The following is a 10,851-nucleotide window of genomic DNA, read 5'->3' as shown; positions in this document are numbered from 1 at the left end:
CGATCGGATTTGGATCCAGCTCTATCTTCAATGTCTTCAATGGACGTGGACCGGCTCAGTTGGCCCATCAGTCTCTCGGTTTCGTATTTGCCTTCAGATTCCTAAGGTTTTGATCGGATCTTGTTGGGCGTTTGTGTTTTACCTTTGAGAAACGAATCCTATTTGTCGGCCAGTGTCAGCCTTGTCTACCATGTAGCTCTAAGTGATGTGTCTGATGGCCGGATGCAGACAGTTTTCCAGATATTTGTCGTCAGTGTCGGGCACGATGATCCTGGATACCAAATAGCCTGTCGAGAGCTGTCTGCATAACTAATGACAGCGAGTAGATCGTCGAATGGAATGCCTATCCAGTCGTTGCTGCCAGGCCTGGATGCTCTGCGGCTTCTGATCACCGAGCAGCACCTCTTCCTCTTCCACCGGGACCACCCCTGCCTCCACCGGGACCACCTCTACCTGGTCCTCCACCCCTTCCACCTCCTGGTGGTCCACCGCGTCCAGGCCCACCACCTCGAGCTGAGAGACAGTGTCAGCCATTCGACTTCAGACGCCAATTCAACGGACTCACCTCCTCTCGACGGTGGTCCTCCTCGACCTCCCCTTCCACCTCCTCTTGACCGTCCGGATTGTCTCGCTCTTTCCTGCTCCTCCATCGCTGTATCCAATATCGAGTCTGCTATCCTGAAGTATTTGATCTGAACCCATGCATCAGGACATGCGTCGAGATAAAGGGGTAGCAGAGGGTAGACAAGATCACTGTGCCGATCCAACTCACCATGTTCCCCTTGACAAACATCTCCTTCATTTTCCAAAACTTCTCGCCATCCGCTGATGTTTGATACACTTCTCTCAACGTGACATTCATGAAATTATCACATTCCACCAGATGTCCATTGAATGTCACACCATTCTTCAGTTCCACAAGCTACGGCCCGTCAGCGAGGAAGATCTCTCTGATAACACTACGAGTACATGATTGACGAGATCGTTCAGCGCAACCTCACTCACCATTGGCTTGCCCTGCGCAGCCGTCAGAAGCGCTAATGGCAGCTTAGCTCGAGCGTCAGCGACCCTTCTTTACCCTTCGTCGCATCGCTCACCATCGTGTCAACGCTGTACTCTGCCTCCTGGCTGCAGTCGTGACCGAGTAGACGATAACTTGAAGTTGTGTCAATCTGTCCGTTGCAATTGCGCGGAGAGTCGACGGAACCAAATTTATCACCCTAGACCCTAGTACGCCCTGACATCACCCACTTTCGATCACTGCAAGGACTCTTCTGCTGCATCCATCTTTGCAAACAGGTGCGGCAGCTCGCGGCCATGTCTAGGAGCCAATTACCGTCCCAGGGAGAGTCTTCTAGACCCCGATCATCCGTTGGAAGGCATGATGACTCGATTCGGAGGCAGAAGATTTTGGTGCTCGGCTGGAGAAAGTAAGTGCGGGGTCAAAGCTGTCAACAGAAATGGGGTGTACTGCCAGACCTCTAGGCTCGGTAGCTTGTGGCTTGCTTTCGTTGGGCTTCCGAATGCTAAATGCTGCCTCCGTAGAGCGGGAAAGACATCCTGCATCAAGACGGTCTTCGAGCATGTCCCTCCGTCCGAAGTGGCATATTTTGATTCTACACAGAAATTCGAGAAGATAGATTACGAGTGAGTGCAGCAATGGTGCATTCAGCATGAATATGCCTTGATTGACAGGTTCACAGTACAATAATTCCTCTACAAATATGGGACACACCATCGAACTTCGAGCTTGAGACACTCGACGTTCCACTTTCGAGCTTTTCGACAATCATTTACGTTATGGATATCCAGGTGGGTGATACCTTCTGGCTGGCCTGTGTGCGGGCGAAGTGACTGAATCAGACTGACTCAGGCGGACGACTCGTATCATGAGGCGATGCTCCCTTTCGTCCGCATACTCTTACGAGCCTACTTGTCAAATCCGGCGGTCAAATTTGCGGTGTTCATTCACAAGGCAGAGTCTTTGTCTGAAGATTATAGGGGAGGTGAGTACCGAAAGCGATTGAGAGGACGCCTAGCTCACATCAAATCCCTCATGACAGAGAACTATGCTGAGATTCAAAGGGCACTGGCAGAGGAATTGGAAGACTTCCCGTACACCTCACTACAACAGTACTCTTCACTCAACTTTTCCGACCCATCCGTCACCAACATCATCATCAACAGCATTCAATCAGAGGTCAGGTTCGACATGACCAGTGTCCACGATGTCTCACTGAGGGAAGCATGGAGTCGTGTTCTTCAGGGCATCATGGAAATGCTCCCGAGTGTCGAATCTCTCTTGATAAACTTCACAGGGGTAAGGCGATTCTCGTGGTTTGTCGCACGACTGCTGACGTGGTGCTGTCTTAGAGCTCCGGCATGGACAACACATACCTCTTTGACATGGAATCTCGAGTTGTGGTCGCTTCTGACAATCGAGGACGAAACGACGCGACAATGCAGCTGGTCACAGAATATCTGGATAAATTTCTTCAATTCGCGGATCTGTATAAATGCCTAGGAAAGCGGAAAGACGACGGAGAGGACCTGGAGAATGGCGACATGTCGAACGGCAGGGATAATGGCGTTCCTGATGATGATGAAGAGGAAGATGAACCGGGGAGCTGGTGGGATCAAGAGGATCCAGACGCACCGTGGATGACACAGAGCACCAAGTTGATGCCGAATACAACGATCGCCCTGTGGCAATTCACACCGTGAGTGTCGTTGCGTCTTTGGCTGTTTGGAAGCGGGACACAAGCTCGAAGAGTCCGTCGAAGAGGCTGACCACATCTCAGGCATCTCGTGCTGGTCATACTAGTGAGGACAGATACGTGGCAAACGCGAAGAGGGATGATAGAATATAATCTCACATTCCTACGGCAAGGTGTGAGGCGGATCTTAATGGAAGTCGAGGCATGAGGAGTATATGTAAACATCATTACCATGTAGTTCAAGAATCTAGCAATGTTTTGCCACCCTGCGACATGGCGACCAACCAAAGTCGTGCTGCCCTCAGACTGATGGACCCCTCCATGCAGTTGTCCGACATCAAGACAGGTTGAAATACCAGACTTACTGTTCCAACACACATTTTCTGGGATGAAAGGCATGTAATGAAAGCTAAGGATAGGGGCAAGTCAGCCCGAGATACACAGTGCAGTATTGGATGTCTTCGCTACTGGTCAAGCCACGAAGGCCCCTTCCATATACGGCGTGGTATTATCGGCATACAGTCGTGCTAACACTGGATTGAGTGTTCTCTGGATGCTCAGGCGGAGACGTGAGACCTTGCCCTCTTTGGAAGCTGAGAAGTAACATCAACCCCGAGACCGTCAACCCAGAAAGCGAGACACAGGAGACATGAGAGCACTCATTTCATCTACACATTTGCCTGTTGGCTCCAGGAGCCACAGTAAGAGCAAGATGACGCCATCATTCGTGGCTAATACCTCGAAATCCGGTGGGGCCTTCCTGCAGTCAGCTTGGAACTATCCTCTGGAATGGCCTCCCAGAAAGGCTCGCAAGGTCCTGTCTCCGTTGCCTCTACAGTCTGCTCCAACTAAGACCCGTTGAGTCGGTCAGCTCCGCACATCATCCATCCAAAGCTGATCTAGTCTTTCATTCATGCCGGTCAGCCCGAGATCCCCGACGACCAATGGGATTATTCCATGATATTTCCCGCCGGCAGCCGTACCTATCACCCACGTTTTTTCCTCTGCTGATCATTTTATAGCGAGATCTATGAGATCTACAGCATCATCATCCTCGGCTGGGGCGGTGGGAGGCGAGGGATGGGGCTAAGCTGCGATACACTAAGCGTAATTAAACTCTGGACTAGACAAACGTGTCACGCCCCCCCCCCGTCCCGCTCCACTGCTGTAGGTATGGTGATCGGTATTGCCCGCACTTTTGTGATCTGCACCGAAATGATTTGGCGACTTTGTGGCGTCCGAACCAGAGCGGAGATAATAATAATAACAATATTGGAGGTTCCGCCAACGGCCTGAAGATCTTGGTGGAGTAGGTCTCCTAAGGCACACAAGTCAATACAATTAAAGGTACTATTCGTGCCCGGGCTCGCCGGAGTGGTCAAGGCCAGGTCATCGTTGAAAGCATTCAAGTGATGTTGGAGCCTTTCGAGATATATAAAGACGAGGCCGGAACCACCCTCAAGTTCATCTCGTCAAATACGAATTATATCTCACAAGTGATCAGACAAACACATTAAACAACCTACACAAAGTTCCCGACATGCTCTCCATCACCTCTGCCCCCCTACTCGTCAGCCTCATCGCTTCTGTCTCCGCCAGCCCCATAGGTGAGGTTCAAAAACGATGCTCCCCCGATGGTGAAATCACCCTCGCATCCACCAGCAACCCTGTTGCCGGTGACGGAAATCCACACCAGAACTATTACCATGAGCAAATTAGTGACACAGTCACATGTGCAAGTGGAGACTGCTCAGTGTCCGTCTCAGACACTGTAACACTCTCTTACCACTCGGATGTTTCACTCAACAACTGGATCAGCGGAGGATTCGACGTAGCTCAATCGTTTTCCATGGGATCTGACTATGCGTGTAACGCGGGTGCCAACGATGAAGTGTGTGTGTGGATCTCCTTTGGCACGACTGCGGTGAGTGAAATTACCCAAACTTGGTACTGCAAATCAAAGTCTGACAATGTATCCCAGTATACTGTGGGATCTCGAGACACGTGCGGCAACATTTACGACGTGGGCGTCCTTCAGTCACCCAACAAGAACGGCCAAGGAAGCACATTCTACTGTGTAACTGGAAAAGACTGCAGAACTAAGGGACAAGGATACTGGGAGGGTGGCTGTGCCGGCGGTCCTCAAGGCAACTGTGGAAACGGACAGGTCCTCGGCAGCTAGTTACCTTGGACGACGTAAATGCTTTGCAAACGCTTGACTGCAGTCGCAAGGCAAGATGAACCTCAATGTAGCTTCTAGTCAAATGATGATATCAATATGTTTATGATCCGGTCTTTGTTCAAAACTCTGTCAGATGAAATATGCAGATAGGGTTGCTCGGTGCATTATTCATGACGCCGGTCCCAGCTCCACCGCACATCAGTTTGCCCTCTCGGCCCGGCCCCCTGTCTCGTCCTGACCTTGATCTATTGGCCCAGTGTCCCTGCTCTCCTCCCCAGTCCACGCCGGCCCTCTCGATCCACTCCGTAAAAGCAAAACGCTCCCTCTGACGTCTCCATACTTTGGCAAATGACCGGACCGATCAATGAGACCATCTTCCACATCTCCCGTTCCCCTGTCGCCCTGTCCCGCCGCCGGATGGTACGAAGGTAAGTGACTTGACCACGGGGGCATCATCCGGGACATTTGGTCCGATGAGTGTGTCGACGTGGTGCGCCTATGACTTTGTCGTAATGGAGGTAGATTGAAATCGTCAAGTGTCAGGGTGGGCAAAGGGGCCTTCGACTGGGGCGGTCGAAAGTGTCTGGAGATGTGGAATACATGCCGGATGAACAGACCAATGGTGCAGACGATACTGTGCGACATGACAGGCCAGTCATTGAGCGTGTGCAGTACGACTATAGACACTCACACGAGCAGAAATCCGGCATTGACACTGAGCAAGGCAGTGTTGCCAAGGTCGCCAGAATCCGCACCGTCATTCTCATCACTGCTATCCGAGTCGGGGGGCTCATCACGTCGCCGCCGCAGGGATCCGCCTCCGCTCAGACCAGTTTCCAAAATATCAGCAGAGTCAATGTCATCGAAGGGGTCATTGAAATCTGAATCCGCGATATTATCATTCAAGCCATTCAGACCAAAAATGGAGATGGCCTGATTGGTAGTATTGAAGTTTGGTCCGTCCGCGCCGACCGCCGTCCCGAGTCCTGCACCCGGGACGAGCACCATGAAGACAATCCATCCAGACATGGTCGCAACGAGTATGAAGACGAGCAAAGCCAGGTAAGTGAATTCTCTGGGGTTATTCTGGATGATGAAGGATAATGTTGGTCGGGTCCATTTGATTGGGGTGAGAGGGATTAAATGTGTTGAAGATTGTTGTATTGCTCGGTCCGGAGCGTTTTGTTGAGTGAAGGTGTCAGCGCGAGACCGATACGTCCTGTAGGATGGAACGGGGGAGATGGAACGAGGTTGATCTTGTGGATCGTTGGTCGCAGAAGAAGGGGGGCCACTGGCGCCGTGTTGGCTGGTGCGTGGGTCTGCGATAAGCTCGATCGCATCTGTCAAGACTAGGGGACCAGAGGATCGCTGGGCGCTCCCCCCAGAGTGATCCGCAAGATTTGGAGCGTCCATTTGTGGTTGTCTCCTAGATTTGGATCAGGCGAACCATCATTCAAATTTGAGCTGTGTCAGTCATTCATCAGACCGATCAACGATCAATATTCAAGTGTTCGAACGCTGTAGCATGTCATGGCGATGATCGGATGAATGCCTCCTCCCTAAGGCGAGACATGGGTCATCCTTTGATACCGTCTCCAAGGAGATGAAAAGAGGTGTTTGAGGTTTTGAAACCAGATCACGGCGAATGGGGGCTAAAAGCATCGGTCGACACAGTTATACATGGTATCATACGACCCAATCTGCAGATACAATGTACCTTAGACACGACAAGTTAGCCCCGGATTAATGACCTCAAGAGATGCAATCCTGTCACTCACCCTTTGTCCTTGACGACATTTCGGGTCTTGCTTACGAGCGTGTACTAACAAAAGTCGGGTCAGCAGAAGCCTCGACACAGGACAGGTAGTGTGCTCTGACTCACACCAAGGACCCAGTTGACACGGAGATCCGGTTCGACGTTCGGGTCGTACTTTAGCCCATCCTCCCTGAGCGGTATCAGATTTTCCAGCAATGGTGGTTCCCTTTCAGACAAGGACGGAATGATCGGGATGAGCGAGCTGTTGAATTCTTGAAGGACATTGTGTAGCTCTCTATCCGGCATGGGATCTGAGGAACCAGGCAAATTATCAGCTGAACTCGCTCTGCGAAAAATAGTTCGAATCTGACGCACCTGATCCCTCTCCACCACCTCCTGCCCAAAGTTCTATTCCTCTTTCTCTGGCAAAGTCGAGATATTCTCTAGGTAGATGATGACAGTCTGGCGTATCCATCGAGTTGATTGTTGGCGCTTGGGCGGCATCCTCAGATAACGTCTCTAATAGCGAAAGAGGCATATACAGAGTTCCGAGGATTTTGACGTGCTTTACTGCTTGCTCCAGGTCGACAGTGGGAATGGAATGACCGTCAGGAGCGGACGATCCATTCGGCAAGCCTTTACTGGAGGCACCCTTCGCCTTGATCAATGCTCTCCAGGTATCAACCACCTCGCTGGCCACTTGTTCGTCTACCACTTCGCCTCCACTCCCACTTTCCATCCCTTCCGTTCCGCAACCCAAGACCGTAGCTGCTTCGCTCTTCTGTCCCCTGTAATCCACGCCTTTGAAACCGAGTAAGAGCGTGTCAACCTCTTTCAAGCCTTTGAATTCTGCCAAACTGGTCAACGCTTTTGTGATCCATTCAAGTCGAGTCGATGAGGATGTTGATGATCCGACCAAATGAAGTTTGACTGTCACCTCGGCATCTATATCATCTGATCTTGAAAATCCATCCTCAGCTACGGTGGATAATGGTTGAGCAGTGTCCAGGGTCGTACTTGCATCATTCGTCTGACCGTGAGGTTTCTCATCGATACCAGTTCGATCAGCAGCCAGCTCTGGTAGATCGTGCTTAATGATATTATCTGGATGGGGGATGATCAATGTCCCATCGGACGTCGTGGATGTCGCTGGGGGTGTTTGATCCAATGCGGCGTGGAGAGTGCGATGCATGAACGGAGGGATAAGGAGAATAGGTTTATGAGGGTGAGGATATTTACGAGGGAGAGGATGATGAGAGCCAGTAAAGATTAGGAGGGATGGGAGATGTGTGGTGGAAGCATCCGAAGTTGAGGATGATTGAGCCATGGCGTCTGGCCTGTGTTGGACTTGGGATCCAGTTGATGATGTCCCTGAGGGTCGACTGTGACGCTCTTCAATTAACAGGATGACTGTGTTGAATGACAGACAGATGACAGGCGAGTGATGCGACGACTTTCCACAAGGGGCTGCCAGCAGGAACGGAGGGCAGAAGAGATGGGATAACAACGGATCCTACAACCGGGGACAGCTTCTGGTGAGCTGCCTTGAACCCAGTCGTGCTGGACAGGCTAGAGGATAATGAATGGCAGACAATTGTGCCAGTCTCACTTTTCGACCAAATTTCCTCCACTCAAAAGTGCCCGGGGAAGAGTGGAGGCCAGCTGGTTTGGTCTCACCCGATAAAATTATAAGTAGTCTTTTGCAAGAAAAGGAGTGTAATTCATCATCAACAGGCTAGGTGTGTGCTACAAGATCATGGACAGGTATCAAAAGTGGCTCTGCGCATGGCTCTGAGCAATAAACAAGCATGTCACTCCATTCCTTGGCTCCTAGGCTTTCAGCGAGACGAAACCTGTCACCACCTCGTGAGCGCCGCAGTCTCACGGCGCAGCCGATCGACCCAAACTTGTCCTTGGGGTGCCCGTCCCCAAATCCACAGAAGGTGTTCCCCAACTCATTACAGGAACATCACCGAACCGCGTGTCCCTATACGTCTCTGTACCGAGCATGGTCCGATGCGAAGGCGTTGCGTATGCTGAGGGTGATATATCCGGACCTATATGAGAAGCCTTGAGAGCTGGATCATTAGTTTGAAGAGCGACTTCCATGTAATCTTGAGCGGGGGATGATGAGTTTCCTTTGGAGTGAATCACCTGTCTTGGAGGAGTAGTAGGACGCTTCGACTCGACCACGCGAGATCCGCGCGACGAACTTTTTGGAACGGGTGGGAAAGGAGTATAGCTGAAGCCTTCTCTGTCACCGGGAATAGAAGGCGAAGCTGATAATTGGCGTGGTGAGCCCGGCAGACCTTCACCTCGAAGGACAGGACCGAGCAGCGGACCAGGCGTACCAGATGACTGGCGGACTCTGCCGAGTCTAACCGCATCGGTGCTCTCCTCGGTGATCGTCGAGAGTTCCTTATGAGCGTCAGAGACAGCTCGCGATGTCGACACGGGCGCAGCGTCGGTCGGACGCCTGCGTCCCGGAGTGAGAACGCCTTTAGACGGTAGTGCTGTTCGATGGCGAGATGCTGAAGGGGGTGCGTCGGTCGTGGGAGATTGTGGTTCGGACGGTCTCGGCGTAGTTGCAAAGATGGGATACGGCAGGTCTTCCAATCGGGAATCCGGGTGCGGACCGTTGGCAAAGTATTCTGGACCCACGATCGGCGTTTTCGACATGTCAGGTAGAATCCCTTGATGCGAAGGAGGCGGTGTATGAGGCCCGGGTGAGTCAGCGGTGGGCGCACTCTCAAACGTTGGGATGTGGACGCTTGAGCCGTTGGGTCCACCATGCGGATCGATCCGTGGTCGTTTGGAATCAGCTGTCGATCGCTTTGTTGAAGACGAAGACGATGCCTCTAAACCACGTTTTCCCAGTACACCATCGCGTTGTTGATGATCGGCGAACGAAACAACTCGTCTGGCTGAAGAAGGTCCGGCGATATTATGCAGCGTTTCCTCGAGCTTTATGAACCTTTGCTCCCACTCTGCACGTTCGGAGGCGAGACGAGCTTCCCACCGCTGCTCAGCAGCCGTGAGATTGATTTGAAGTTTTTTGTCCTTGGCATCGAGCGATTGCATCAAGTGGTTGTTTTGCATTTCCAAACGATGCAGGCGATCCTGAAGCGAAGAAAGCGTCGCTGCGATATCGTATGGTGGAGACCGGGGAAGGGAAGGGGATTTGGATTTGGATGGACCAGCTGAAGAGGCATCAGCTTATATGACTAATTCAGCTAGGGAAATGGACAGCTTACCGATCATAGGCGCGTCCTCGGTCGGGATCTCAGCAGTGTCCGCCCGCTGGTCTCGATGGGATTCAAGGGTCAACACGGGAGGAGCATTGTCGACTACTTCTTTGGCCGAAGATTTGTCTGACCGCCTCGGTTTAGCATCTCGTGTTCTGATGGGTGCCTTGCCAGGAGGGATCTGGGTCTCGATAGTGTTGAGTTTCCGAGGATAAGGTGCAGGTCGACCATGCCCGTGTTTTCGTGGTGAAGACGCGTTTTTGGTGGCTGCACTGGGTTTGGAGAGACGTGATGGGATCGAGGAAGAGGGTTTCGACGCGATTGTTGAAGAAGAAGAAGAAGTACCACCAGTGGACGATGTAGTCCTGGAGATGAATGCTGGCGTGTCGAATAGCTCCAACAGGTCATCAATGAGAAGATTTGTAGTCTTATTGGCACCTTTGAGGCCGTGTGTCTGACAAGATTAGACGTATGAGGTCAGCGAGCTCGATGCAAGGGGACAACATCTCTCAGACTCACCTTGTAGAGCGATTGTAAATCTGCCCTCCTGACTGATTCCAACTCTGCCCTCGTATACCGCTTATCTTTTCTCATGATCGCACGTGAGCTCGATCGTGCCGGCAGTCAATTGGGCTGTATCGTCCAGAGCCGTGGTAGAAGACCACGAGTCAGATGATCAATGAACAGCTGACGGAGTCACTCCTATGATTTTGGCCACCCAAAAGTCTTTAATATATTTTTGGGTGTTTGTTGTTGTTGTTGTCGTTGTCACGATATTTCGATTTCCTAATATTGACAAGTGATCTGATCACAGATCGTTTGGCACGAGACGATGCAGCGACGTCTGCAGAAGCAGATTGAATAGCCGTCGTGGCCTACTAGGATCCCGTCGAGACTCCACCACCACTTATTAAAGAAAAGCCTCTCAAGCAAGTTGTAAACGAATGGAGA

At 51.5% G+C, this 10,851-nt stretch overlaps 6 protein-coding genes across 6 annotated transcripts; 2 read left to right on the top strand and 4 right to left on the bottom strand.

The window, feature by feature from the left end:
* Window positions 1–286: 286 nt before the first annotated feature.
* Window positions 287–1,225, bottom strand: BD324DRAFT_636839 (hypothetical protein). The gene is made up of 5 exons (XM_022016937.1): window positions 1,098–1,225; window positions 1,006–1,047; window positions 773–922; window positions 566–692; window positions 287–513 (listed from the first exon to the last, which is right to left on the bottom strand). Exons 1-5 carry the CDS (start codon window positions 1,098–1,100, stop codon window positions 389–391), a joined length of 447 nt encoding a protein of 148 aa, XP_021868422.1. The 5' UTR covers window positions 1,101–1,225; the 3' UTR covers window positions 287–388.
* On the top strand, window positions 1,197–3,051 carry BD324DRAFT_636836 (Gtr1/RagA G protein conserved region-domain-containing protein). Its single transcript, XM_022016936.1, has 7 exons — window positions 1,197–1,430; window positions 1,546–1,647; window positions 1,704–1,812; window positions 1,874–2,006; window positions 2,064–2,320; window positions 2,374–2,720; window positions 2,802–3,051. The coding sequence occupies exons 1-7, from the start codon at window positions 1,318–1,320 to the stop codon at window positions 2,923–2,925; spliced, it is 1,185 nt and encodes a 394-aa protein (XP_021868421.1). The 5' UTR covers window positions 1,197–1,317; the 3' UTR covers window positions 2,926–3,051.
* Window positions 3,052–3,977: 926 nt separating this feature from the next.
* BD324DRAFT_636833 (hypothetical protein) lies at window positions 3,978–4,990 on the top strand. The gene is made up of 2 exons (XM_022016935.1): window positions 3,978–4,641; window positions 4,699–4,990. The coding sequence occupies exons 1-2, from the start codon at window positions 4,258–4,260 to the stop codon at window positions 4,897–4,899; spliced, it is 585 nt and encodes a 194-aa protein (XP_021868420.1). The 5' UTR covers window positions 3,978–4,257; the 3' UTR covers window positions 4,900–4,990.
* Window positions 4,991–5,243: 253 nt separating this feature from the next.
* On the bottom strand, window positions 5,244–6,397 carry BD324DRAFT_166659 (hypothetical protein). The gene has a single exon (XM_022012071.1). It carries the CDS (start codon window positions 6,310–6,312, stop codon window positions 5,587–5,589), a length of 726 nt encoding a protein of 241 aa, XP_021868419.1. The 5' UTR covers window positions 6,313–6,397; the 3' UTR covers window positions 5,244–5,586.
* Window position 6,398: 1 nt separating this feature from the next.
* On the bottom strand, window positions 6,399–8,110 carry BD324DRAFT_166633 (hypothetical protein). Its single transcript, XM_022012070.1, has 4 exons — window positions 7,031–8,110; window positions 6,782–6,966; window positions 6,678–6,721; window positions 6,399–6,616 (listed from the first exon to the last, which is right to left on the bottom strand). The coding sequence occupies exons 1-4, from the start codon at window positions 7,980–7,982 to the stop codon at window positions 6,586–6,588; spliced, it is 1,212 nt and encodes a 403-aa protein (XP_021868418.1). The 5' UTR covers window positions 7,983–8,110; the 3' UTR covers window positions 6,399–6,585.
* A 246-nt stretch (window positions 8,111–8,356) lies between these two features.
* BD324DRAFT_636829 (hypothetical protein) lies at window positions 8,357–10,842 on the bottom strand. The gene is made up of 3 exons (XM_022016934.1): window positions 10,420–10,842; window positions 9,910–10,354; window positions 8,357–9,855 (listed from the first exon to the last, which is right to left on the bottom strand). The coding sequence occupies exons 1-3, from the start codon at window positions 10,492–10,494 to the stop codon at window positions 8,537–8,539; spliced, it is 1,839 nt and encodes a 612-aa protein (XP_021868417.1). The 5' UTR covers window positions 10,495–10,842; the 3' UTR covers window positions 8,357–8,536.
* Window positions 10,843–10,851: the final 9 nt, after the last annotated feature.

The sequence above is a fragment of the Kockovaella imperatae genome (genome assembly GCF_002102565.1).
Source record: "Kockovaella imperatae strain NRRL Y-17943 chromosome Unknown BD324scaffold_15, whole genome shotgun sequence".
Classification (NCBI taxonomy): domain Eukaryota; kingdom Fungi; phylum Basidiomycota; class Tremellomycetes; order Tremellales; family Cuniculitremaceae; genus Kockovaella; species Kockovaella imperatae.
This window is presented reverse-complemented; position numbering and strand designations above follow the sequence as displayed.

Coding starts and splice junctions, on each gene's coding strand:
- BD324DRAFT_636829 (XM_022016934.1), bottom strand. CDS start 10,494: ATGAGAAAAGATAAGCGGTATACGAGGGCAGAGTTGGAATCAGTCAGG. Junction 10,355..10,419: donor ATTTACAATCGCTCTACAAG/GTGAGTCTGAGA, acceptor TAATCTTGTCAG/ACACACGGCCTCAAAGGTGC. Junction 9,856..9,909: donor CGAGGACGCGCCTATGATCG/GTAAGCTGTCCA, acceptor ATGCCTCTTCAG/CTGGTCCATCCAAATCCAAA.
- BD324DRAFT_636836 (XM_022016936.1), top strand. CDS start 1,318: ATGTCTAGGAGCCAATTACCGTCCCAGGGAGAGTCTTCTAGACCCCGA. Junction 1,648..1,703: donor TTCGAGAAGATAGATTACGA/GTGAGTGCAGCA, acceptor ACAGGTTCACAG/TACAATAATTCCTCTACAAA. Junction 1,813..1,873: donor TTTACGTTATGGATATCCAG/GTGGGTGATACC, acceptor AGACTGACTCAG/GCGGACGACTCGTATCATGA.
- BD324DRAFT_166659 (XM_022012071.1), bottom strand. CDS start 6,312: ATGGACGCTCCAAATCTTGCGGATCACTCTGGGGGGAGCGCCCAGCGA.
- BD324DRAFT_636833 (XM_022016935.1), top strand. CDS start 4,258: ATGCTCTCCATCACCTCTGCCCCCCTACTCGTCAGCCTCATCGCTTCT. Junction 4,642..4,698: donor TCTCCTTTGGCACGACTGCG/GTGAGTGAAATT, acceptor AATGTATCCCAG/TATACTGTGGGATCTCGAGA.
- BD324DRAFT_166633 (XM_022012070.1), bottom strand. CDS start 7,982: ATGGCTCAATCATCCTCAACTTCGGATGCTTCCACCACACATCTCCCA. Junction 6,967..7,030: donor AGGTGGTGGAGAGGGATCAG/GTGCGTCAGATT, acceptor CTGGTTCCTCAG/ATCCCATGCCGGATAGAGAG. Junction 6,722..6,781: donor GTGTCAACTGGGTCCTTGGT/GTGAGTCAGAGC, acceptor GACTTTTGTTAG/TACACGCTCGTAAGCAAGAC.
- BD324DRAFT_636839 (XM_022016937.1), bottom strand. Junction 923..1,005: donor CTGCGCAGGGCAAGCCAATG/GTGAGTGAGGTT, acceptor GACGGGCCGTAG/CTTGTGGAACTGAAGAATGG. Junction 693..772: donor TGTTTGTCAAGGGGAACATG/GTGAGTTGGATC, acceptor GCATGGGTTCAG/ATCAAATACTTCAGGATAGC.